General features: G+C 41.8%; 1 protein-coding gene across 3 annotated transcripts in view; it reads right to left on the bottom strand.

The window, feature by feature from the left end:
* RPP30 (ribonuclease P/MRP subunit p30) overlaps positions 1 to 25413 on the bottom strand; it is a 29630-nt gene extending 4217 nt beyond the window's left edge. Inside the window, exons 1-11 of one of the 3 annotated variants that reach the window (XR_010920676.1) lie at positions 24685 to 25413; positions 22854 to 22909; positions 22384 to 22440; positions 21524 to 21598; positions 20652 to 20723; positions 13833 to 13922; positions 10359 to 10475; positions 7391 to 7420; positions 7016 to 7053; positions 5641 to 5720; positions 357 to 747 (exon numbers count right to left, since the gene is read on the bottom strand). Coding sequence is in view for 2 of the 3 variants with exons in the window: in XM_067552821.1 (XP_067408922.1) it covers positions 5641 to 5720; positions 7016 to 7053; positions 7391 to 7420; positions 10359 to 10475; positions 13833 to 13922; positions 20652 to 20723; positions 21524 to 21598; positions 22384 to 22440; positions 22854 to 22909; positions 24685 to 24769 (700 nt within the window). In the remaining variant the exon portion in view is untranslated. Of the gene's footprint in view, positions 1 to 356; positions 748 to 5640; positions 5721 to 7015; positions 7054 to 7390; positions 7421 to 10358; positions 10476 to 13832; positions 13923 to 20651; positions 20724 to 21523; positions 21599 to 22383; positions 22441 to 22853; positions 22910 to 24128; positions 24193 to 24684 lie in introns of those variants that run through there. The other 2 variants (XM_067552821.1, XM_067552822.1) reach the window with 2 other exon arrangements.
* Between the last annotated feature and the right edge of the window lie 1986 nt (positions 25414 to 27399).

Genomic DNA, 27399 nt, shown 5'->3' with positions numbered 1-27399 from the left:
AACCCCAAATTCTCAGCTTTTGGATAACAGATTCCTGTATGTTTCCCACAAGGGTCATTACAAACTGCATTCCACTCACATGCACTGGACCCCCAGCTACTCTTCTTCAGGCATAATTATCTTGACTTTTGCCATCACAAGGCCCCACAGGCAACAAGAAGCACAAAAAGAAGTGGGGCTACAAGATCAATCCCCAGGAGTGAACTGCCTGTTCATCTGCTCATCTTGATGCATACAAGTGGCTTTACTACCATTCCTATATTCCTGGGGGATCCTCCTGTGAGGTCTCAGAGGAATTCAGTGCCCTTGTTCTGGAATTGCTTTTGTGGGGAGTAGAGTTTTCATACTTCACTCACTTGACATAGGAAGCATATGCACTGAACTTTTGGGCACCATCAGTAGCAAAATAGCTTAAGGTCTTGTGTACACAGAGGGTGGGGACGTTTAAAGTTGGTTATTGGTGCAGTTGTTCCAGTGCAAACCCCAACTGCTGATGTGCTGCGTAGGTATAAGCAAGAACTTGCACTGGTCAGTTATATGGTATACAGTCATCCATGTAGACAAGACCCAATGCACATTGTATATTCTATGGCCTCACAATCCTTGAGATCCTGAATATAGAAAACACAGGAATTCTTGACATAAGATAGACCAGGGGCCTAACAGGGCTCTCAGATCCTTGTAATCCCAAGATTTAGGAGGCTATAAGATGATAACTGAGGACAGAAACTCACTCTTGAAGGTGACCTGAAAAGGAAGAGAAAAAAGTAGATTTGTGCCCTGAGAAGGCTGGAAAGGGCTTGTGCTTTTTTTAAAGCAGAAATTAAGAGAGAGAAATTTATATTTTTGTTTTGCCTGAAGACTACAGCAACTGGAGAACTAATTATATTATGACTTCATAAGAGTCAGGAGACAAAGCTGAGCTACTAAGAGAAGAAAGACTTAAAACTGTTTTGCTTTGACAACAATCAATGGACTAATGAACATTTTGGAGAAAGGATGTTTCTGTTAAACATTTCACACACGCACATGCACACCCACTCCTGCCTTCAGGTAGGGCTTGTGATCTCACAATACTCATTTGCATGACCCCACACAAAAGATGCTCCAGCAAAACCAGGAAACATCAGACTTGATACACCCAATATTTCTGAAGTTAAAAAAACCCAGGAAAAATAAAGATTATCCTGAAAGACTAGGAAGGCCTTTGGGATTATTGATATAACAGAAGCAGTTAAAATTGCCATCTCACTTAAAAATTCCATATAAATTCGTTAAAATATAAAATCAAGTGGATTTATTTCAGCTAATACCACAGACACACAAATAGTTTTGCACAGACTTGTAACAGTTTTAAATAGTGGCAGTGTGGCTTTGCATTAATCAATTAGTAACTTGTTTAGTAAGGCATTAATCAATTAACACCTTATTTAGTAAGGCTAAATAACCCTTATGTTATTGCGCCTAATTTTATTAGATGCCCAAAAAATCCATAGCCTAGGAAGGAGGCTCTAGTGGTTTTTAAAAAACTGGTTTAGAGGGTTTGTGAAGGTAGTTATACATTTTTTTTTTAAAAGTACTACATAAATGGAAGAACAGGGAAGTTGATGGTAATGAATATAAATTAAATTAAGAATTGTAGAAAATTTATAATGGAGCAAACAGATACAAGGAGAAAGTTATGGCCAGCAGAGCTAAGGGCAATAAGGAGTTTAAGTATATTAGGAACAAAAAAGAATTTTGAGACTATTATTGGTCCATTAGTAGATGGAAATGGTAGAATTATCAATAATAATGCAGAAGGGTTAAATACATTTCTGTTCTGTATTTGGGAAAATAAACACATGATGCAGTGTCATATGATATGATCACACACTTTCCATTCCCACTAACATCTCAGGAGGATGTTAAACAGCAGCTACTAAAGTTAGCCATTTTTAAAATCAGCAGGTCCAGATAACTTGCATCTAAAAGTTTTAGAAAAGCTGGCTGAGGAGCTTACTGGCCTCTTAATGTTGATTTTCAATAGTCATGGAACACTGGAGAAGTTCCAGAAGATTGGAAGAAAGCTAATGTTGTCCCAATACGTAAAAGGGTAAACAGGGTGACCTGGGTAATTATAGGCCTGTCAGACTGACGCCGATCCCGGGCAAGATAATGCAGTGGCTGATAAAGGATTTGATTAATAAAAAATTAAAGGAGAATAATGTAATTAATGCAAATAATCAGTTTTATGGAAAATAGGTCCTGTCAAACTAACTTGATACCTTTTGTTGGATGAGATTACAAATTTGGTTGGTAAAAATAATAGTGTTGATGTAATATACTTAGACTTCTGTAAGACATTTCAGTTGGTACCGCATAACATTGATTAAAAAAGCTAGAACAACGACAACAAATTAACATGGCACACATTAAATGGATTACAAAATGACTAACCCATAGGCCTCTAAATGTAACTGTAAATGGGAAATCATTATTGAGCAGGTGTGGTTCTAGTGGGGATCCCGCAGGGATATGTTCTTGGACCTATACTATTTAACAGTTTATTCAATGATCTGGAAGAAAACATGAAATCACAGATAAAGTTTGCCGATGACACAATAATTGGTGCAGTGGTAAATAATGAAAAGGACAAGTCACTAACACAAAGCAATCTTGATCACTTGTTAAAGAGGGTGCAAGCAACAATATGCATTTTAATATGGCTAAACAAATATATACACCTAGGGACAAAATGTGAGCCATTCTTACAGAATGGGAAACACTATTGTGGGAACCAGTAATTCTGGAAAAAATCTGGGGGTCATGGTAGATAATGAGCTGAACATGAGCTCCCTGTGCGACACTGTGGCCAACGGGGCTAAATTTAAACCTGGGACACATAAACCGGAGAACCTCGGGTAGGAGTAGAAAGATTATTTTACCTCTGTATTTGGCACTGGTGCAACTGCTACTGGAATAGTGTGTCCAGTTCTGGAGCCCACAATTCAAGAAGGATGTTGAAAAATTCGAGATGGTTCAGAGAAGAGCCACAAGAATGACTAAAAGATTAGAAACCAGCCTTATAGTGATAGACTTCAGGAGCTTAATCTTTAGCTTAACAAAGAGAAGGCTCATGGATGACTTGATTATAGTCTGTAAGTAAATACTTGCAGAACAAAAAATAGGATCTTCAGTCTAGCAGAGAACAGTATAACATGATCCAATAGCTAGAAGATGAAGCTAGACAGATTTAGACTGGAAATTTTTTTAGGTCACATTTTTAATACAGAGTAATTCACCACTGGAACAATTTACCAAAGGTCATGGTGGATTCTCCATCACTGACAATTTTCAAATCAAGACTGGATATTTTTCTACAAGTTATCTTCTAGGAACTATTTTGTATTATAAAAGATGTCAGACTAAATGATCACAATGGTCCTTTCTGGCCCTAGAATTTATATGTCGAGGATAGCTTAATTGATTTGGAACAAGGCTACCACCCAAATGCTGCACAAGGCATTTAAGCTCTTAGGGTTAAGAAATGTGGTTTCATTTACAAGCCATTAAGGTCAAAAGTAGAATAATAGCCACAATACAGCTACAGTGTTTTAAACTCACCTAGCTATAAAAAACAACTAGCTAAAAGTTTAGACTTGAATTTTCCTTTCCTGCATTCTTATCTGCATTCCTTATGAGAAAGATTTGAGGAAAGGCCAACTGGAATGGATACATGTGTTGTATTTTGGAAGATGTAACATTTTTCTCCAGTGTATGTGAAAAAGCTCAGCACTTTTGAACACAATTTCTTGTTCTTTAAAATTACTTTAATGCACCCATGATTTTTAAAGTGGACATTTAAAAATCTTAATGCATTGCCAAACTTCAAATCATGATTAGTTCAGGCCTTTACAATATGTAGCTTAAAAAAAATCTGACTGATGGGTGTCTTAATTCTCAAGTATTAAAAGCAACAACATAATGACAGACTTAAGTGTTAACCCCTTCATCACGCTTGTTCAATCTACCTCCACCCAGTAAGGCATTTCAAGCTATTCCAAAGCACTTCACTTTGTAGAAGAATAAATATGGATATCGGCAGTTATAAAGGCACCTAAAACCACCTGTCAAGTATCCTAGTCTCCCTAAGCTATACAATCTATTTTCACCAACTCTAATCGGGAAGATGCTCCTCGAGGTGTTGGGGAGAAAAATCTCCTACATCTGTATATTGCTATCAGTCAAGAAACCTACCTCAAGAGAATCTTGCAAAAGAGCTGCTCACTTACCCTGGGCAAGGAAAGTAAAATATCAGCTTTTTTTCAACATCACAGTAAATGGTGGGCAAGAATATTGTGTGTCAGGGCAATGCAGTTTCATACCACTTTTGTGAGGCTGTTTCACCATGCAACCATCACTGCAGATTGGTAGGAGTATAGAGGCTCACAGTGTATAGGCTCAGACTTTCACATGGGGTCAAACCCATCATTTAGGACAGGTTCAGGTCCCACCTGCCTTGTAGCAAGAGTTCCAGGTCCAGACCTAATGTGTATCCACTATGCAGAACAACTCAGTTCTGGTATTAAATTATTTCTGTGGTCAAAACCAATAATTGACATCCTATGGTACAGATGGCAGGCCTCTTACAATGAGAGATCCAAGCCAGAGTAAACAAATTCAAATCAGAAGTATCTAGGAGGTGACAAGAGTTTTGGTAGGGGTAAAGGGGAGAGAAATCAGTGGCACATTAAGATGGCTAATTGGGAAACTAGGATGTTTAAATTGATATATGGCATTGAGGCTGTCATCTTTATGCTTGAGAGAATGCAGCACATAATATAATTGGAAATGTGTTGATTTCCAATGCAGTAGGGAAGAGACAAACTGGCTTTTGCCTAATGTTAGATGACATATGAGAAGATAAGAAAGAATTACAGTTGTATCCCTGTGCTTTCAGCATAGAAATCTATACAAGTTCTAATTTTCTAAAATACCTCACACCACTGCACCTCTATTAGTAGCATTTCTTACTGAGCAGAGAACACTTGAGTTTGATTTCACATCAGCCAGGAAGTGCTCACACTGCATACTGGAGTAATGAATAAACTTGAGGTAAGATGAAAAACCACAAAGGGAAGAAGGGGGCATGCATAGACATGTGCTTAAAGGGGGTGGAGGGTGGAAATGAAACAGAATCTGCTGTCATTGAAAGCCAAATTTTGATCCTATTGAAGTCATTGGCAAAGTTCCCATTGATCTCAGCCTGTCCAAAATTTGGCCTTTATGAATCAAAATGCTATTTTGCTACATAATGTAATAGACTGCCTTGGAGTACTTATAATAGAACTTATGAGGCTCTTCTGGGTGAAAGCACGGATCATGTAATCAAACCACAGATCAATCAGCAGCACTGAGAGGACCATTCATTTGCCTCTTACTCCTTGGGGAAGGCCACTGCAATGAAGGTGAGAAAGATACATGGAATGTAGAAGAGGCATAGGTGGCTCATCACCCAGAGAAAGCAGAATTCCAAGAAGACTCTCCTTTTAAGAGTGGGCCCAAGACCAATTGGAAAATAAAGTGTTAAGAGTCGCATTACTAAAAACTATCATAAAAATTAATGTGAAACAGAAGAGAGTTGTGCTGTTCACTCACCTCCATGAAGAAGGACTGCTCTGCAGTTGGTAGAAACGGCTGCCTTGGCATCACTTTCTGACAGGCCAAACAACAAACCTCTATCACCTTTGTTAAGGAGCTCAGTGTACAAAAAGGAGTGAACAGATTAAGTAGTTCTTTCCCCAAGGGTGAATTTGGTCACCTGACAAGTAACCAGGAACTAACAAAGCTGCAATTCAGAATGACTTTTTGCATAAAAGATACCCAGAGTGGTACTATTGTATGGGTGGCACTTAACGTATCAAAGATCTGATTCAATGTCCATTGAAGCCAATGGAAATACTTAACATTCTATTGATTCCATTGTTGAATCAGGCCCTATGCAAGATTCATCACTGTGCAGAAGAACCCATTCACTTTTGAACAGAACCTTCAGTCCAGTTGAGTATTCTTCTCCAGATCTGACCTGCCCAAACTAGCCTTTCAATGAAGTTAGGAAACCATGTTTAAATGCTGTTCCATCTAACCTGGCTTGAAACACCATTTGGTAGGGCAATATGAAAGGGACTAGAGTTGGCCAGAAAATGGAAATTCCATCTTACGGAGTATTCTGAAGCCATGGGGGGAAAATCGGTCCTCTAATTTGGGAAGCAAAAGGACACTTGGATCTTCTTTCTACCTGGGAAAATACAAAATTCTAACCTTTACCAAAGTTTGCCACTCATCCATGCCCATTCAGAGCCCTGATTCAGGGAGGAAGTCACCAGCTGGCATCATGGTGTGAAATATAGCAGGGGTACACATACCGACACTCTCCAAAAGTGACAAACTAGAATACAGAGACTTTAATTTCTGTTCTGTTTTGTTATTGCCAGTTGCAGTACTATCATTCTCTAGTGTTAGGTGTGAAACCAAAATCTGTTTCTCAGATCTGATACCGTATTATAAAAGCATTAAAGTTAACCTAATCAGAAAAGAACCCAAACATTCCTATCAGGACAAAGCAAATTGCTATTTAACAGTCTTTTTATAGTTACAATGCTTATGCTGAAAGAGTTCTAGTACAGGTGGATTGAAAGGATTTTCATTGAAAGATTTTATTTTATTTTTAAACTTTGTTTCATTCCACACTGCAGCTGGAATACACTGGAATCTCTTCTGTATTTCTAAAGTGTGAATTTTGTTCAGAAATTAATAATTCAAACCATCCTCCCACTGCCACAAGTTCTGTTACAATCACTATATACTGTATCCAGGATCCTACCTAAGTAAGTCATGAATTTTTAAAAGGTCTGGAGGATGGCGGAGAGAAAGGCATATGCATTTTTTTTATTGCAATATCAAATATTTCAAAGTCAACTGCAAGTTTCCTACTTTATTCTTAAAGATTAAATTTTACTTGGGAAAAGGATACAGATTAGCCACATCATAAGGGCCTCGAAGTTCTAATGGCTAAAACAGAAGACAAGTGTAGATATTTACACACACACTCAGTGTGTTTTAGAGAGTCACAGTTTGCAAGATAGTTTCTGTAAATCTTATCAGCTATTAACAGTGAATTTAATCATGAATTTAATTTGCTGGAGATGCCAAAATGAGAACAAAAGAACTGTTATCACCCAGGGGAAAACAGGAAGTGCCCACTTCCACTAGAGATTTGAGAAAATGCAACAATTAAGTAATACAGAAAAAAAACAAAAGAAAAATGTAAAGGGGTAATTATATTGATGCTTCTATTTCTGCAGAAATTCTCAATAAATGTATTTACATTTGAAAAAAAATGACTTACCCTTTCAGCTGCACTAGATATAACTGTGTTCTAGAGAACAAAAGAGAACAAGCATTAATCTTAGATAAATGTTATTAATGAATTGAAGACTAACATAAACCCAACACTAATACTCCTATGAGTATCATTTGAAGTTAAGAGTTAATTATGTTGGCGCTATCTAGCAAACGTATCTGCTGCTTTCTTGGTCAGGCAAATCCATGAAGATTGTTTCCAAGGAGCCATGACCCACAATAAACCAAAGCTGTCTACCAGCTCTGCAAGTTGCAGAGCTTACTGGATCAAGAAGAGTCTACACAAAAAAAGAGCACCACAGTTACACTCATTTAAAGTACATCTACCCTGGTATAAAAGACCTGTGGAACAGCTGTGTCTGGCCCAGGTTCATGGGAGAGCTCAGGTCTGCAAGGCTGTGAAATTGCTACGCAGAGTTCAGGCTCGGGTTCTCAGACCCTCCCCACTCACAGGGTCCCAGAGCTCAGGCTCCAGCCCGATCCTGAATGTCTACATAGCAATTTCACAGTCCAAGTCAGAGTCAGCTGGCCTGGGCAAGACGCGGGTGTTTAACTGCTGTGTTGACGTAACTTTAGTTACAACCCCTCACTCACTCATGTGAAAAAGGCTTGGAGTTATGTCAGCCATAGGGATGAACTAAATAGTTTGTCTCTGTGTTTTGGTGTTGAACACACGAACAAAACCCTTCACTCTTTTGAGGGGTAGGTTTTTAAAAGATTCCCCAATTCGAATAGTGTTACTTCAGCAATGGGGAGATCAAATCTTCAGCACGCTTGGCCCCATTAACAATTACACTGGCTAAAAGAACTAGCCCGAAGTCAGCCAGTGAGAACCCATCCATATCATTCACTGACTTTTATCTCCGCTAACACTGATTGCCATCAATATCAGCATATATGCGTGCATATGAAAGTGGTGGGGAAGGAAGAATAGCATGTTCTCCTCCCATCTCCCTAGCTGGCTACTGCCCCCCTTTCCTTGACTAGGCTTCTATGGGACTCCTAGGCTATGACAGAGGTTGACTGTTTCAGGGGCTCACACATACCACTGTTCTTTGCACAGCTGCCATAGTTCTTTTAACGGTGAATCCCAATGCACTCCTGACTCTAGCGACCTTAGATAAGGTGCTCATGGAAACTGACCTCTAGAGCATTAGCCTCAAAGCACTCTCCTCCCATTTTAAAGATGAAAATAAGGCTGTGGGATTCCTTCCCAGGGCAAAGCCTGAACTCTGAGGCCTCAGCATTCTTCCCTCTCTGACATCACTGCCACTTACATACCACATGATTCCAGTTAGGGGGGTGTGGTCATTTGCTGCTCTTCAACTGCATCCACAAGCAGGCACTCTAATTACATCAGAGCTATAATATTTCCATGGAACAAACTCACTGTCTCCACTATGCACAAGACTTCTTCAGATGCTTAGCAGGGCCCTATGGCTCAGAGCACTGAAAGCCAGAAGAAGTAACTAACGCACAGAGGAACTTCCCCACACACACCATGAAAGATCTTAGGAGATTTTTCTGCTTTGCACCTTTAAACCTGCTTACTATGGATCTCGAGTGTGCTTTTGAGTTTCAGGGTGCTGCCTGTCTTCAGTGGGATAAATTAAGCCTGCAGCTTTGAGCTGCAACAGCCAATGCCTGTCTTGCAGGCTCAGAAATGCTCCCAGAGCAGCAGCACAAGCCATCTCCTTTCGAACAGCAGAGAAGCAAATGCAGGATCTTTGGACACTTCACCAGAAACATGCTTTAGCTGCTGGACTTGAAGACAACTTCCTTCTAAGGAAGAGACAAAGGCAGGCAAAAGGGTTAGGCAAGGAGGGAATTGCCAGAGAATGAGGGGAAAGCAGGTAGAGGTGGGTGTCTGCCCAAGGAAAGGTAAAAGAAGGACCTGAACGCAAAGTATAATCTGATCAGCTGAGTGAAGATCAGACTGTTCAGTCAACTGCTATGGATGCCAGACCCATAACCTGCCTCATCCCCAGTTTTGAAGAGGAGACACCATTAAGTGCTTCCTGGCTGTTTCTCAGCTCCACCCTCCTGCTAAGTTCTCTGAGCAAGAGAGGAACTGTCAGCAGAGTCCAGGAGATGGCAACACCATAGCTCCCCTGAGCTGCAGAGAGGCCAGAGGAGAGTCCTTGTCCAGTGCTAAGGCATGCAGGCTCAGGAGCTGAGAGGAAAGATTCAGGAGGTGGCGCTATCTACCATACTGCCACAGAGAACAGGAAAGAGAAAGCTGAGAAAGGACTGGTGGCTGGGGAGTCTGATACGGTGATATGCATGAGATGTGAGGCCACACCATGACTGACAGGTCGCCCTGGTGGAATGCAACACAGGAAGAGGAAGGACATAGGGATCTTCAGATACAAGGCTTTCTTCATGTTGCTCAGTTTCAGAAGCAGGACAGAACTATTTCAGCCAGAAATCTGCCGTGGCCAGCCAGTAGTATGGGTTCATTTTATGTAATAGGAGTTTAGTGAAGTTTTCACTGAAGATTTTTTTTTTTAATTTATGCAAGATCCAAGTATTTTGTAAGATGTGATTGTTTAACATATGTACAGGTGTCCAGATTGACAAGATGTGCTTTTTTTGTCATTTAGAAATTAAATACATACCTTCAAGAACATGCACAAACATCTATTTTTGTGCAAACTTTAAGTCTCCAGAACTGCTTTTTGTGAATGCCCTGCATCTCCGCAGTATTGCTGCCACAGTAAATGACAGGTCATTCTGAAAAACCCTTGACAATTTTAAAAGCATCTGCCTTAGAAAATAATAGATATTACACAGCCACGGGTATTTGTAGATAGAATTATGGCTTGCATGTATCGGCAGGCAAAGGTTCAGTCATGTTCCAAAATTCCAGCGTCAAACCTGCTTGAAACTGCTCAGCTGATACAACTCCAGAAGAACTTGAGCTGAATTAATTTTATTTCTGTTTGAGAGCTCACCTTTCCTTTGCTGATCTGCATGAGACTAAGTGCATTTGAAATTGTGTATCTTCTCATTGTGGAGTCTTTGATGGCGGGAGTGTAAAGAAGTTCAAAGTAAATGCCACGCTCTATTGCCTTCACATGAAAGAAAGAAAGTAATCAAAAACCAAAAGCAGAGTCACATAACCATCTTACAACTAAGTGTCTATTATTGATAACTTTTTCTCTCAGTTCCACTACTTTATACACAAAACTAATGTTAGGCAGGAACTGTTCTGACAGAAACACATTGTTTGATGGGTGAAAATAAAGACATTGTATCTATATGTCATGTAAATGCACTTGAACTTAAGACTGTCTGGTAACTCAGGCTTATTAAAAAAAAGGCCTTCTCTTCCTCTTTACTTGTCCAGACTGTAATTGGCTTTCCAAGACTCTGAGATGAGAGAGACAATCACAGCTGAGCAGCAGCAAGTCTGGAAGTCTCAAAATATGAGAGAGAGAACAGTGGAAAGTTTCATATCTTCAGAAGACCAACCATGGTCCCAAGTCTGAAGATCCGGCTAATCACCAGAACATTTCATGGAAAGCCACGCACTATAGAAATGGGCAGAAACACTCCTTCTGCAGCTTAACAGCGGGCCCTGGAGAGCACCACTTTCCAAAGCTGAGGGTGTTCTCTGGCACCCAGCACCACAGTACTCAAATGCTCACTAACAGAGAAGATAATCTGGGAGAAGAGTGAAGATAATTAAATCTTCCTCACCCCATTGGACGATTTTTGAAGGACAGTTACTATGATCTATTGTTGTTATTTATTATTTCTGTTGTGGTAGTGCCTAGAAATCTCCATCATGACCAGGATGCCATTACGCTAGGTGCTGTATAAACACAGAACAAAAGGACATGAATTAACCCTCACAGCCTCTCTGTGAAGCACATATTCCCACTTTTGCAGATAAGCAAATAGATACTGAAAGGTTAAGTAACTTGCCTCAGGCAGTATGGTGAATTAGCGGAACAGCCACAACCAGAACTCAGAAGGTCCTGGCTCCTAGCTCTGTAGTAAGTGCACTGCACAATACAATCTCACAGTACCATAATGGAGCTTTATAGCAAGATATGGCAGTATACGAAAGAGAATCCTATTTCTTTTGTCCAATTAGCTTATGTGACGGTCCTCCCACATGCACCCAAGCACGAGATTTATCAAACACAATCATTAGGGCTGGTAAGAACCAGGGAAACCTGCCTGCCAAACAGATTTCAGTCAGAAACCTTACTGGCTTTTTGCCAGCTTGCCTGCCCCAGTCCTCAGCAGCCAGGTTTCCAGCTCCTCAGCAACCCATCAGATGGACTGTGCCAGAGCTGCGGCTCTCAGGGGATATCTACACAGCAGCATAAGCATAGGGTGAGTGGGACTCGAGCCAGCTGACACTCGGGGTTGAGTGTCTACACTACATTCTAACCTTAGGTTAAAGTTTTTCCGACCCATACCAGAACCTAGGGCTCTAGGGTCCACACTGCAGTGCACAGGCCTTAGTCAAAGGAACCCAGAATGCCTAGCGCCACCCCTCATCAACACTCTAGCCCTAGGAATATGTTGTACTGTGGGAAAACTCTACTGCCCACCCAGTTTCCTAACTGTGGTGGTGTTATTAATGACACTCAGGCGCCCATAAGGAGCACGAGTACATAAACTGCACACTCAACTCCTTTGGTGGCTGGCTCAGTAGAATGACTGCAGGTGGAGAATGCTGTGTACTGAACTACCATCTAGACTGAGAATTGGGCTTGCCAGCTCGAGACTGAATCAAAGTGGCAGGACAAGGCCCATGTGCACCTGTTCTAAGGATAATGAGGACATCAGTCTCCAGGGCTATCAAACTATTAAAATGAAACTTTGCAAGTCTTAATTTTTAAAATGGTATGTTTCATGATGGCGTTTTTGTTTGGTTGGGTTTTTATTTATTTTTGTCTGACTGTTCTGAAGTGTGACACAAAATGTACGTTTCAGAGGAAAAAAACACACACGCATCCCAGCCTGGCTGCTGCCAGCTGCAGAGCAGTGAAGTGCATCCCCATGGCTTGGGGTGCAGTGTGCTCCAGCACCCCCAGGACCTCTTATCCCTGCCTCCAACACACCTCAGGAGGTAGGGATAAGGGATCCCCTGGTGGCTGTGGTGAAGATATGGGGCTGGCTTCCACTCACTGCCCACTCACTCTGCACATGCAGCCCCAGGGGGGACCTGGGAGTAAGGGCCAGACAGCAGAGTGGGGACCAGTTGGCTGCCCTGCAGTGTGTTGGGGGTCATCTTTCCTCCAGTCCTGCTGAGCTACTCTCCCTCTCTGCAGGGCAGCTTCTTAGTCCCTACTTTGCTCTCTGCCCCCCGCCCCCGGCTGCGTGTGCAGGGGTGCCCAGGTAACATGCACCAAATCTGGCTGGGCACTTGTGAGCAGGAAGCAGCTCTCTCTGCAAAAAGCTTCTTCTGATTACTTTCCACTGAAAACCCTGCAGCATCTCTGAAAGTGTACTTGCAGACCGATGTTCAGCTGACAATGGGTTAATGGTGACGTGCCTTTTGCCAAGGGAGATATGGCTTCCATTTGCAAGAGTGAAATAGACTGTACTACAGATTGTCAGCACAGAGAGGACTAAGGAAGTTCCCCCAGGGAACTCTAGGATACATCTGGAGGACTTCCCTCCAGTCCTGCTGGGTCCTGGGACCCTAGATTCAAGCCCTAGGTTAACACAATTGGTGTGTGGACACGAGGGGGACAGTAGGCATGAGTCCAGGCTCGAGCCCAGGCTTACATTGCTGTGTAGACATATCCTCAGGGCCCCTGAGCTGCCCATTTCCCCACATGGAGAGCTGCTGGAGCTCTGGGAGCCTCAGAAACATTTTGAGAGGTCAAAACAAAAATGTATCAATTTTTTCCCCAAACAAGATACAGGAATGTCTGTTCTGTGAGAAATTTAATTTTTTGTTCTGTATCGGAACAATTTTTTTTTGTTATTTATAATTTCCCATGGAACGGGAATTCAAGTTTCCACCCAGATTTAGCTGTACATTTTTCAACAAGGACTAAAATCTACCCAGGGATGCCCACCCATGTGTAACTGCCATTGACAAGGAGCTGATACAGGTCCATATTCAAGGGAAGAATCTAACCTAAGTACCCAGACTATGTCCTGCGGGCTGTATTTTATTTATAAAAGTAGTTTATAAGTGGCTGAAGCTTTGTTTTTATGCTTTTATCCAGTATTCAAATATTTAGCAATTCCATAGGCAGGCACTGATTTCATTTAGTGAAGCACTGCCTTACACGTGAGACCTCAGTATAGTCATGAAGTGTGGAGGGAATAGATCTTTTAAAAAATCCACCATGTAGTATTGAAGCAAGAAGAGAACCACTCCAGTGGAAAACCTCAGTTGTGTTAGTATTAAATACGGAGTCTAACAGCAGGAAATAATTTAGGTGCAAATTTACCATGTTAACAGGGGGTCTTCGGAAGTAGAATGGCAGCTTTTCCGTTACATTTATGCATATTACATCCACATCTAGATTTGTGCAAGCGACCTGCATCACAAAAATACAAAACAGATAAGGCACCCCAAAGTGTGCGATCAGCTTTAGACATGCAGACATTTGATATATTACAGATACGTAAAAGGCATTTCCAATGTAGCCTATGCTTTAAATCCAAGAGCTGTTCTATAGGGATATCAGCAAGGCACTGCAACAGTGTCATGTGTGCTGAGTTTGTTTATTTTTAAAAGAACGTGGCCACATTTAGGACAACACTTTTTCCATTAAAATAAACAGACAGCTTAACAGGGGGCATCACCACTTTGCTTTCAGTTGGCCATAAGGCATCCCTTAAAGTGGTGTTAGCAAAGTGATCTACTCTCCACCAGATGCATTGCTAATAGAATAGAGCCTCCATTTTCCAAACAAACTGCAGAGTAATTCCCACTCCCTCCCCAAAGTTAATTCTCAAATTCCAGAGGGATGATTCTTCTTTGTTTTCAGGAAAAAAGATGTGGCATAGGACAGCTGCACTGCAGACACTGTCAAGTGACCGTGACTTTGGGTGCCCAACTTGAGACCCATTAAAGAAGCCTGATTTTCAGAAAGTGCTCAACACACACCCTCTGAGGGTCTCAAATTAGGCACATAAAATCACTATTTACTTTTAAAAATCTTGGCTCCAAACTTCTAAGTCACATCCCCACAATTTATATTCTCTTTAAAAAGGCAAAAAAAAAAAAAAAAAAAGGTAAAATGTGGCCAATGTACTGTTCATAGACAGTTAACTCCCCATGAGGGGACCACCTGATTTATACAGCCTCACACACAAGACATGAATTGCATACAGCGGGCTTGTTCACATTTTATATATAGTCTTGTTCACATTATATATGCATACACTGTAAAGATAATTATAGGGACCAGATGTTCTGGTCCAGCAAGGCTATTTTAAGGCTGGAGGCCATGAAGTGGCTGGAGATGGTCAGTGCAGAATTCTCCACTGACAGAAAAAATTCCAGCACATCCTGCACCAGCTGCAGAGCCCCCGGCTCCTTCTCCCCCACCAGCGTAAAGGCAAGTAAGTGTGTCAGGGGTGTTCCAGAGCACAGTACAGAGCTTGGCAGCTCCCAATCAGGGGACTGCACATGGCTCCCTGCAGCATCACTTCCGCACTCTGTCCGAGCGCAGCTTGGCTGGAGTGGAGAATCTAGCCAATATGTTATAATCAGGTGCACTGCAAAGCACAACCCCATTCCCCGCCCCCCATTTTAGTGAATTTCGTTTGTAAATGCTGATAGTGAGCACAAAACACCCTCAGTGGGCTTTGAATCATCCCCTAAATGGAATAGCAGCAAGGGAACAGGAACTGGGGACAGAAAGTCACACAAGTGAATGAAAACAAAGGGTAAGTCTACAATGCAATAAAACACTCAAGGCTGGCCTGTGTCAGCTGACATGGGCTTGCAAGGCGCAGGCTACAAGGCTAGAAAAGTGCAGTGTAGACATTCAATCTCAGGCTGGAGCCTGGACTTTGGGACCCAGCCTAAATGTCTATATTGCAGTTTTATAGCCCTGCAGCCCAAATCAGCTGCCCCAGGCCAGCCGTGGGTGTTTTACTGCAGTGTAGACATATACAAAACAGAATCTCCAGCAGACGCTGTGTTGTGGGATGAGACAGAATTGGACTTCCAACTCAGGTGCAGAGAGTTAGGAAAACATCTATTCTATGTTGTGAATTTGCCATAATTGGAGGGGGAACTGTTCAAATTCAAGACTATCAGCCTGGACTCCCAGTGACAAGGAGCTGTCACAAGTAACAAAAAAGGAAAAGCAGCAGAGAGAAGAAAGAAGTGTGTTTAAAGGAAGAATCCTTAAACTGCAAAGAAAGCTGGAACATTTGCTGAGATCCACTCAACTCTAATAACCACTCAGTCTTTGGATCTTGCCCAAGTCACACAGAGCGGTTGCCCAAACTTTATAAATAAAAAATACATGGAGTCCAGCACTCCCACTCAGATCGCGCACCCTCAATCGAGGTAACAGCCTCACCTGGTGGAAACATGGGTGTTGGCAGTAAAATAAATGCACTATCCCTTGAAATTTCCAGAGACAGAAGGATTTACTTTGGCAAAGTTGTATTTTACTGATGACGCACATAAGATTTAAATGCTGAAGTCTGAAGGTGATGTGTCAAAGGAAGACTTAGTAGATGCTATTAACTTATTTAACAATCAACAGGACATTCAAGATCACGTATTCCTCGCATTCCTTTTGTAGACTGAACATTCCAGTTACAGTAAAAAGATAAATATTCCTGAGAGATTTTAAATAATGATGTAGCGAGATCTCCAAGTATTCTGGCCCCTGCAGTTTCCCCCAGTTTTTGATGGTACAATAATGACTGGGGGAATTTTGGTACATCTTTCAATAAGACATTTGCAAACTCCCTTAGGCTTATTACTCAACATTTGGCCACATCCAGTCACAAGAACTTGAAGATCACCTGGCTTATCACAAGAGGGCATGGGCTTCAGTAGACCAGTCATAGCACATGCTCACTGATAACATTCAGATGCAATTTCAGTTGTTTAATTTAAAATACTTCTTCCCAAACACAGCAAAGAGTCCTTTGGTCCCTAGAGGACAAACTAAATACCAAGGCAGTGGTGGTTTGTTTAGCTACTTCTAAGTTACAGATAGGCAAAAATAAACTTAAATTTAGGTTCACCTGTGGGGCAAGACCAATCATAGAAAGCTTCAGCTCCCAGAAGGAGTTTTCTAGAAAGCTACGAGCAATAAAAGCAGGGTGTTAACATGAAAATTTCATGGGTAATGTTGTCTACCATATTACTCTCGCTGCTCTATTGTGCCTTCTACAATAGTCAAAAGTTCTCAGTAAGGCCATGGGAAGCCTAAGGGAACTTTATTAATACTTTTTAAAGACAAGGGATTCACGCTCCAAATCTCAGCCAGCAGGAAAGGAGTCCCTTCCCCCACACAATTTGCAGGATAAGTGCTTGGGTTTCCTTCCCAACCCAAGCCATCTGTAGAAGTAGTTAACTTAGGTTGTGCTTCTGCACAACACTGATTCCTTCATCATACGTTCTCACACAATAAAACAGATCTTTGTTTTACTTTACCACCAGTGCCTCCTGGAAAGAACAGAATCAGAGAAGTGCAGGACTGTAAGGGACTTCGATAGGTTACCTAGTCCAGTCCCCTGCACTGAGACAGGACTAAGTATTATCTAGGCCAGTGGTTTTCAAACTGGGTACGTGCACAACCCTCTAATGGTGAACAATTGATTTAGTACGGTTTGGCAATCTAATCATCGTTTAATCTCCTGCTGCATTGGTGTACGTTTGCTTTCTGCTGTGCGACTCGGAATCAGAGGTTTTCAAACTGTGGGGCGTGGCCCCAGGAGGACGCAGAGGAACAATTGCCAGTAGGACAGGTGAGGGGCAATATCAGCCCTGTGTGGGAGCATCACCTCCACCCCCGACTCACCTCACCTGGCCACCAGCCCCTCTGGGTTGGAGGTGGGGTGGGGGGCACAACCAATGATTGTAACTCAAAGGGGGGGGGGGAGAAGCCTCACCTCAAAAAGTTTAAAAACTGCTGCTTGTCCACCTCCGAATGTTCCTCTGTGCCCTCCCTCCCCCTCCCCCCTTTCAAAACCTCTAGAAGCAACAATGTTGCTAAATGGAAGGCAGAAATCTGGAGGGGAAGGGGGGGGGGGGAACACATGACCCACCGTGACCTCCGCTCCCCCAGTTGCCTTTGCCTATCTCATATGAGGGTATAGGGTAGACTACATTATTTGGAAAGAGGCATGCAGCCTAAAAAGTCTGAAAACCACCGATCTATACCATCCCTGACAGGTGTTTACCTAACTTGTTCTTAAAAACCTCCAGTGATGAAGATTCCACAACCTCCCTCAGTAATTTGTTCCAGGGCTTAACTATCCTGACAGTTAGGAAGTTTTTCCTAACGTCCAAACAAAAAATCCCTTGTGGCAGATTTCTTCTGCAGCCATTTGCACCTTTCAAAATCTAAAAACAGAAACAGGAAGACACTTGAAAGCATCTCAGAAAGCTATTTAAAAAGAGGAAAATTAATTGAAAGAAAAGTCAATCAAAAGTGAGTTTTCTTAAACTACAGTTGTTACAAGTAAGATTTAAGATTGCTATGGCTGAAAGAGATTAGGAAAAAAAAACTAATTCAGTGTGTTTTCTTTGTATAGTCAAATTCCACCTCTCTGTCAGCTTCTTGTATATGTGGGCCTTTCACAAGGGGAAGAAAAACAATTTTAAAGAGTTAGGGAAGTTTGATGGTTAAACTACAAAAACAGGCTGGTGGAGGGTGGTTTGGGGAGGGGGGGCATTCAGGGACAGCTCTAGTAGCAGAAAATAGTTTTTGTCCTTTTTTTTTTTTTTTTTTTTTTTTAAATACTCAATTCCAAGTTGACAGACTTCCTTTGAAAGTGAATTCTGGCATTTTCATAAAGAGATACAGTATGCTAGTTGGCAGTCCACCATCTTCAATGTTAAAGATCAGTTTGTTCACTGTCAGCTAAATTAGCAAAGGCAGAAGGTTACTAACTACCCATGCTTGCAATTCAGCAGTTAGCAGAGAGGACTAATCAGTTTTCAACAATGAATCCACATGACAATTTTGTGTGTTCAAAACAAAACATTTTGACAAATGCCAGGTTGTGTCAGACCCTCAACATGATTGGGCCCTCACACCAGCTACGCGAATATCACACATTTTAACATGTTGTGTACAAGACACTGGGAAGTAGTGAATATCTACTTACTTGACTAGCTAATCTGGGAACCCCCCTTGCATTAGATGGTGCTGATATTTTTGGCAGTGGTGTTTGTTCAAGGTATAGTCACAAAGAAACAGTACAATTTAGCATGCAGTGTAATGCTCAATATTGGCTGTTATTAACCACTGGAGAATGACTGTATTTCCTCAGCAACAATAAAATGCTTAAAGACATGAAGGCCAGAAAATGCAGTTGATCAAGAAGCTGAACCTTCTCCTGTCTGACAGAATGGCTTTGAAAAGACCTGGTACTGAGAGGGGAAAATTTAATTTTTACTACTTATTATTTATATTATCATAGTGCCTGGGATCCCTCATCATGGACCAGGACCCCATTGTGCTAGCTGCTCTACAAACACAGAACAAAGAGACAATCCCTACCTCAGAGAGCTTACAATCTAGTAGAAGACAAGAGATGACAGATGGATACAGGCAGACAGATGGGGGAGAACAAAGAAACAATGAGACAAATATTGATCAGCATGATACGCTGTGGTGGTCTCAGCTCACTAGTGGCCTAGCCATGGTCAAGTTTTTTGTAGGCTTCACAACAAAGATGAGTTCTAAGGGTGGATTTTGAGTAGGGTACTATAGGGAGCTCCTCTCAAGCCTGAGGAGATGCAGGGGAGAAAACAAAGGTGCTTGTTTGAAAATTAAACAAATGGGAGATGGAGGCTGCCACTATGGGCCAATCAGAGACAGGCGAAAACCTTGATACTCAATGAGAGACAATAGGTAGAGTGAATGGTATCTTACTGGATATGAAACAGAACAAGTTTCTTCTGTCAAGTCAAAAACTGAACCATGCTAGGTCATATTCAAACACACAAAACTGCCTTCAGAAATTGACAGGAATAACAATAAAAATGTTAAAATGTACAAAATATCTGCATGTTGAGTGATATTAACCAATGAGAGAAACAAGCCTTATTTAACTGTCATTAGAAGGTTCCTGAACATATATTATAGAAAGAATAAACCACTAAGGTGAATCTTTCTCAGTAGTATGGTTAAGAGTCCTTCCACTGCAACAGTTTGTAGTGTCTAAAACCTCTGTTTAATTTATAATAAGATTTCTGTGTAGCAACACATTCGGAGACTGAATCTTCACCAATGCCATGAGAACAGGGTTCAACCTGAAAGTTTGTTTTGAACTATCATGCTAACATTTGTGCTCAAGAAAACAACTTTTCCTTAAATATTTTTCTCCTCTTAAATGTTTTTGTCTGGGTTTACTTCACTTCACACAGCTTCAGCACTGCACTTGGCAGCCAAAGAGAAAACTGCACACTGTAATATTTTACAAGAAAAGCCAGGATTTTGCAATAAATAAGCTTTCTCCACTTACATTGGCAAAAGCCAGTCTCAGTGCCAAGGGGGATATTTTTAAATGGAAACATTTTGGTTTAGAAAAAATACATTCTACAAGTTCAGAGACTATAGAAGCAAATCTGTGTCCTGCCCACGTTTTTTTAAAACAAAATGAGCGGCTGCTATTTTTGTATTGGCTTTCAGTAACAGAGCTCAAACTTTTTGGGAGGTTAGGTCAGTGAGAGAGAATCACCCACAAAAGCCCACTGCTCCAACATTTAAATCCTATGTTCCTTCAGTCATCACAAAGCATCATTTCAACAGAGTTCCAAAACAATCCCTACTAAGCCAAAGAGCAAATGTGCGTTCAGATTTGGAAAGTCAAATTGTTTGAGACAAACTTTCTAAACACTGAGAGCTTAACATGGGTAATGGATGCTTTCCTCACACTGCCACTCAGACTGCAAGACATAAAAAGCACACCATCAAGTTTGAGATGAAATGCAAGCAGAACACTTGTCTAATCCAATCCAAAGCACTGAAGTTTATTCCAGTATTGATAGTTGCAATCACAAGTGGATTCTCACATGCTTTGAGAGATGGTAGATAGCTTTTTTTTTAAAAAATACTTACGTGAAACAGTTTCTCTGTCTTTGGAAACACTGCTATGATGTCATACAATCTTATATTTGCAGATGTCGATCTCTGACAAAAAAGGAAAAAAAATATCATATTGATTTATGCTGAAGGTGCACACACACCATGAAAATTGCCATAACAGAAGAAGAAACAGCCCTTCTCCAATAGTGAGTTGTAAAACCAAACCATTCCTATTAAGGCTCTATTAGCAGCCCTATATGTGGACAGCGTTTCACTGCAGTCATTATTCTGGTGCTCATTCTACACAATAAGTAAAGAACTAGTGACCGTTTGCCTTGTAAGCCACACAAACGTCCTTCATATCTCTTACATTTTCTAAGTCCTCTCCCCTGCCCAAGTTATTAAAATACCCAGTAAAACCTCCCTGGAGCCTCAGGGAGGGAAGAGGAGTTATTCTAGAGTTCAAGTTAAAAAAAAATTAAAATAACAAATGCAATATCAGCTCTATTTTCATCTTTTAAAATCTGAAGTTCTAAAGATGGGGTGATAATTTCATGTTTTACACTTCTACCACCCCCCCCCCACCTTCCTTATCACAGGGGTTGGTAGCAGCACTTTTCCTGGGCCTAAAGGCTTCAGCTATCAAGGGAATGGGCATGGGAACAGAACTCTGATTTTTCATGGAAGCATATTACACCATTAGTAAACCACCAGCACAGAGCACATCCCAGTTTTATAAAGTGACATCTTCAGTCACAAGAAGACATTATAGTTCAGCAAATTAGTGAAGTATTTTCTGTGAAATCCATAAAAGTTCTATCATATAAATTTTAATATAAAAAAAATGAAATTTCCTATGAAGAGAAAATAAAACTTACCAAATAAATGCATTTTAAAATACTTACCAATACATTGCAGTGAGAAGGATCAGAAACTACAAGCGTTAATCTGGTTACAATTTTAATTGGTTTGGATTTTCCCTGCGAGCAAAATAAACCATCAAAGAGACTGTTGAAGAATGTACAAAGCAAAAACCTAGTTGACTGATTTTCATGACTATTGCTATGTTTTGTTTATCTTTTTGACTATACCAATTTTCTGATTACTTCTAACTCCTAACTTCATATTTTTGCCTTTCTAATTTTAATGCTTTGTTTCTTTACTTTTTTGGTACCATTTCTACTCTTGACTTTTCTTGTATTTCTTTGAAGATTGTTTTTGCATTAAACAAACAAAAATCAGACAGCAGAGTAACAAGCAAATTTTATTGTGTTGTCACTACTGTTCCCTAACCTCTAACTGTTCTCTAATCACAAATAATAAGGGCAATACAAATGCAGTTTTAGAATTAAATTCCATTTATATATACATATATATAATTTTAAAAATTTGTGGATTGTGTTCCCAAATCCTGTGCCAGTAAATTTGGAAAACTGCTTTAAAAAAAAAAAAAAAAAAAAAGAAATCAATCCTTTAAATGTAACTATACTGTAGTCACTCAACTATAAGCAGTTTCAAAGTTCACACTAAGGGCAATTTTTGCCCCATATCATATAAACTAGATAGCAAAGAAAAGAATAAAGCCTGTTTTAATATGAATAAATAATTCTTCTGTTGCTGTGGGTTTATTTTAGTAGTTGGACAGTGACTACGATAACTTTCTTAATTCACATGACATAAATGAGAATTACATGCATAAAAACTCCAACGTGAAAATATATTTCTTAGACTATAATATGCAGGTGGAATTTAAACTCTGACATACCTGTATAATAGGCAAAGATGGAAACAATTCTGAAGGAGAGATTGGTTTGACAATCTCCTGAAACAAAAAACAAAACAAAAAACCCATGGTTCAAATCTTAATGGAGTAAGTTTACAGAATAAATAAAAATTGTTTACCAATTTTTAAATAGGAATCAGCAGTGGAACAAAGAACAAAAAACTGTTTTGTGGACGTTTCACACAGTGTATTAAATTTAGAGGATAAAAAATTTAGGCCCAAACTGTAGCGTTTCTAGATAGATGGGGTTATAAAATGGGAGTTTAGTCATGAATTAAGGACCCTGTCATTCCCTAATTTGCTTCCTTCTCAGAGCACTAATCTAGATGTATGCATAATCATGATCATCATCCTCATTATCGAGGGTCCAGGATAGCCAATGACAATAATTATGAACTTCATATTAAGTACTAATAAAGAAAACAAGAATAAATATTGAAATAGAGCCCTACCTGTTTCTTTTCTTTGAAATCAATGACATGGTTAATTGCAACAGTTGAATATCCCACTAAAAAAGATAAACATATGGTAAGATTTTTTTTGGTCAATTAACTATTAATAGAAATTAACCAGAGTAGAGAGATTTAAGATTAGCAATTACATTCCCCATATCATTTACAATTTTGAAAATTTTCTTTCTGTAATAATTTGAGATTTCTGAAAACAGCAAATTAGTATGAAACATGATGCCTTAACATTAAAAATTCTGTTTCCTTTAAATACATGAAGAATTAAGGGCCCAGCCCTACAAACAATTACACAAGTGCTGAATTGTAAGAACACATATAGTCCCATGGAAATCAATGGGACTACTTGCTCATTAATGTTACAGCACATGCACAAGTGCTTTAAGATCAGTATCTGAGGGCATGTCTCTACACAGCAAAAACAAAACACAAACACCCAATGTTGCATGCAGTCTCAGAGTATGCCTACACTACAATTAGATACCACAGCTGGCCCTGGTGAGCTGACTTGGATCCCAGGTCTCAGGGGCTATTTAAGCTCTGCGACCCTCCCACCTCAGAGGGTCATTGAGCCCAGCCCAGGCTCTAACTGGAGCCCAAACATCTACAACACCTCATTAATTAAACAGCCCCCTTAAGTGAGTCAGCTGGCATGGGCCAACCATGGGTTTTTAATTGAGGTATAGATATACCCTCAGAGACCTGGTCAACTGAGTCAGGCTTGTGCTGCAAGGCTCTAAATAGCTGTGTAGACACTCCGGCTCCAGCTCCAGCCCTGGCTCTACAACCAAGTGAGACAGTCCCCTCTCACTGGTTTCAGAGCTGGGGCTCCAGCCTGAGCTAGGAAAGCTACACAGCAAAGGCAGGGAATGTTAAACAAATGAATCCCAGTGTGGATAGTGTCACAATGAGGTTTTACTAGTAATAGCGCACACCTGCCATGATAGAGAAAGACAACATGCACTGGTTTGTTGATTGGAACGATCACAACAGTTAGCCATGCTATCTTTCCAGTCTCAATAAACAGGAGAGGTTTAAAAAATGTATTGCATAAAGAAGAGTGATGCAAATGGAGAGACTTGAAACTGGACTGTAAAACTCCTTTGTTGTGAATGTCCTACGATGTACACACATTGTTTGCTTAAACACATCATTACCACTGGTGCTAGGACAAACACGGAGAAAGAGACAAAAAACCGTAGCACAAATCACGAGATCTGAACCCCAAAACCCACTCTTGGTTTTGGTCTGGGGATCTACTCGACAGGGAGACTGGAACTCATGTTCTCTGGGTGTAGAGCAGGGCCCTGCAGTGCAGAGAGAACAGACAAAGGCTGGCCCACTTTCAAACCAGAGCCCCGGCTCTGGAACCGGGCTCACTTGGCAGGACGATCCCGCACCCATTTCCCGAGACGGTCTATGCGCTGAAACGCCCCGGACTGCGCCCCAGGGCAAGGAGGCAGCTGCTCCCAGCACAAAGGCCATGATTTACCAACGGGACTGGGCGGGGAGGGAGCTGGTGGATTAACAGCGGCCGGGAGGCGCTCTCCACTTTGTATAAGGAAGGGGTCGGGGAACAGGGCGAAACACACTCCACACGCACGCACTCTCGGGGCGGGAGGGAAAGCGTGGGAGCTCGGCAACAAGCGCCGCCCAGTCCAGCTCTTGACTTGCAAGGTCGGGAGGGGGAGGGAGAGGGCGGAGTCAGAGACTGCAGCCGGCCCCGCGGGTTGAGGGGTGCTCGGCGCTACGTATCCCGAGCGCTGCACGCGCCCCGGCCGTCCTGGTGCCTGACGAGGCAGAGCGCGGTACTCACGGTGCGCGGCGGCCTCCAGCAAGCGCTGCAGCGACTTCCTGTCCGGCGGCGCGCCCGACAGGTTCAGATCCGCAAACCCGGCCATGCTGCACTCACGTGACGCGCGCAGCGCCAGCAGCAGCGGGCTGGGCTGGGCGGCAGCCTTGCGCGTGCGCTCAGCCCCGGCTCCGCGCAGCGCCCCCGGGACTCCGCCCGGCCCAAGGCATGCAGGGGGTTGTAGTTTGGCCTCGTGGGCGCTGCGCGGGGGGCGGCGCACGGCGCTGCTCTTTCCGCGCTCTGGTGCTGTAGCGTCGCACCCCTGGCCGCGGGTGACAAGTGACACCGACACTGAGCGTAGAGCCCCACCGCGCGCGCGGCGCCCAAGGCAGCTGCCTCCGCCCCGGGACCTTCCCGGCTGCACCCAGGGCAGGTTCCCCTTCCTGCCAACGCCGGGTCTGCTCCCCGAGAACGAGCCACGTCGGGAGCCCTGTCACCCGTATTGTACGCGCCGCCCGGGCACCTAGCCCTGCTCAGCCCGCATCTCATGCACACAGTGCTTCCAATCCTGGGGGCAGCCAGGTGGGCCCGGGCTGTCATCAGCCTCCCGGCACGGCCCCCACCACAAGAGCAGAGCCAGCTTGTGGGTGGGAACAACAAGAAGGGAGAAGAAGCGGAGACAGCGCTTCCCCTGTGCAATGCAGGAACCAAGCACCACCGTGTTTGCAGGCTGGGGTCTGCTTTCTGCGGGCAAGGGACAACACCGTCACCTGCGTGAATCCTGGTTCCTGACCCTACTGTCTCCTACAGGAGGATTCGTTCCCTTCTAGGTGCTCTGGGTGCTGTGCTCCCAGTGATACCTCTACCGCAGAGGCATATTTCAAAGAAGCTCTGACTGAAAGGTGAATGTCACAGAGTTTCTAAACTCCACAAGCCCCCTCCATGCATGTCTACCCAGAAGGGGATACTATGGCACTTAGCTACCTTGTAGCTTTGTATTTAAATATCTGAGAGTCTCATGGAGGTGGAATCCTTTTCAGAAACAAAGTTGAAACAGAAGGAGTGTGTGCTCCTTGTTTGCTGGAGCAAACAGCATTGTATCCACTAGATGGAGTAGCTATATTAGTCAACTGAACTATTTATTACCAATGAAATTCTTTGAGGCACCATCTGAGCATTGACATTGACAAGAAAAGAGGGGAACGTGATTTTTCAGATTTCTCATTTTCTGATACATTTGAAATATAATCTATGTTGTTTAAAAATAATTATTTATTTAATATGCAGGGTCATTGATGGTTTACATACACTATTAGTGCATTTTAATCACTGTGAACCTCGCCCTCAAACTAGAATTCAAACTCGGATGGAAAATATCAGAGAAGTTCTAGTGGCTGAACATTTAATGAAAGTAGGGGAAATCTGGATGATCATGTAAGTACCTAGATTAATAGGCAACTAGTTAACTACACATTTTCAACACAAAAGAGAGCCAAGGTTTGTGTTCAGTTTAAGCTTTAGGTGAAATAATTATTTTATTTGAACCAGTTAATCAATCTCTACTTAAGTGCCTAGATACATCACTCTTTCCAGTACCAGTGCTTAGTTCACTTACTACTTACTCTTACTGACTCCTTCATGGGTTGTCTTAAATGTATCCAAGGTAATTGTCACTCCTTCAGTACAACCTATCACTGTTGTAAGTATGCACTCAACATAGATTATAAAAACAATGGGAGAGTTTCCATTCTTGCTCCTGGTTTAATCACAGATTGCTACCTTAGAGTGAGTCAACATTTTTTTCTTCTCAGGGTCTTTGGGGACTGCTATGGTGAAAATATGCAGCTTTCAGCAGGAATGGAAAACATCAATACTGAGACTGTTTTACTTTCTTTATGAGAATACCAGAGCCTAGGGCTGGCTGTAGATAAGTCTTTACTTACTGCTACCACAGGCTTATATATGGATTTAAAATGGATTGAAGAAAGCCCTTTTGGTATTTGGGTGTCAAGAGTCAGTTATGAGTCCAGCATGAACCAAAAGTTGCAGTTTCTTAACTGCTAAGGCGAATGATGGTTTCAATCAAGGAGAAGGTGATGGTTCTCTCTAGCCCTTGAAGAATTCCTTCTTTCAACTAGCACCTCTTAGGTCTTTCCTTGGTTCAGGTTGAGCCAACTATCCTTCTTCCAGGTGTCAATCTTCTTTACAAACTAGAATAAACATTGTTTGCAGTGGATGAAAAAGAAACGGAGTTTTGTGTCATTGGCAATATTTCTTGCATTGCATGCAGCTTGTGTCAGTTTACATTGTACTGTAATGGTAATACACAGATGTTAAATAGGAGCAGCAATGACAGAAGGAATCACAGCTTCTGGGGAGGGGAAGCATCACAGGTTTTGGGGAGGGGAAGCAGCTGCTCAACATGACTCCAAGAGGAATAAGAATAGCCAGCTTAGTGCCATTTCGTTGACCTCTGCTGAGTCAACATTACTTCATCTTTGACAATTTTGAAGGTGGATGACAGATGGGAAAGTACCAATATCAAAGTTTGCTTCTGTCTGTTGCCATAACATGTCTGTCCATCAGTACAGGCAGGGGTGTTGCTGTGCCAGTCGGATGCAGTGCTGAATGATATTTTAAGGAATTTCCTTTGGCATAGCTGAAGGTATTATTCTGGGTTTTCTTTGTCTAATTTTAGAGCTGAATTTGGTTGAGTTTTTCTTCTTGCATTTGTCTAGA

Source organism: Emydura macquarii, unplaced genomic scaffold (genome assembly GCF_026122565.2).
Source record: "Emydura macquarii macquarii isolate MOO-44397 ecotype Brisbane River unplaced genomic scaffold, CSIRO-AGI_Emac_v2 contig_1390, whole genome shotgun sequence".
Lineage (NCBI taxonomy): Eukaryota > Metazoa > Chordata > Testudines > Chelidae > Emydura > Emydura macquarii.
This window is presented reverse-complemented; position numbering and strand designations above follow the sequence as displayed.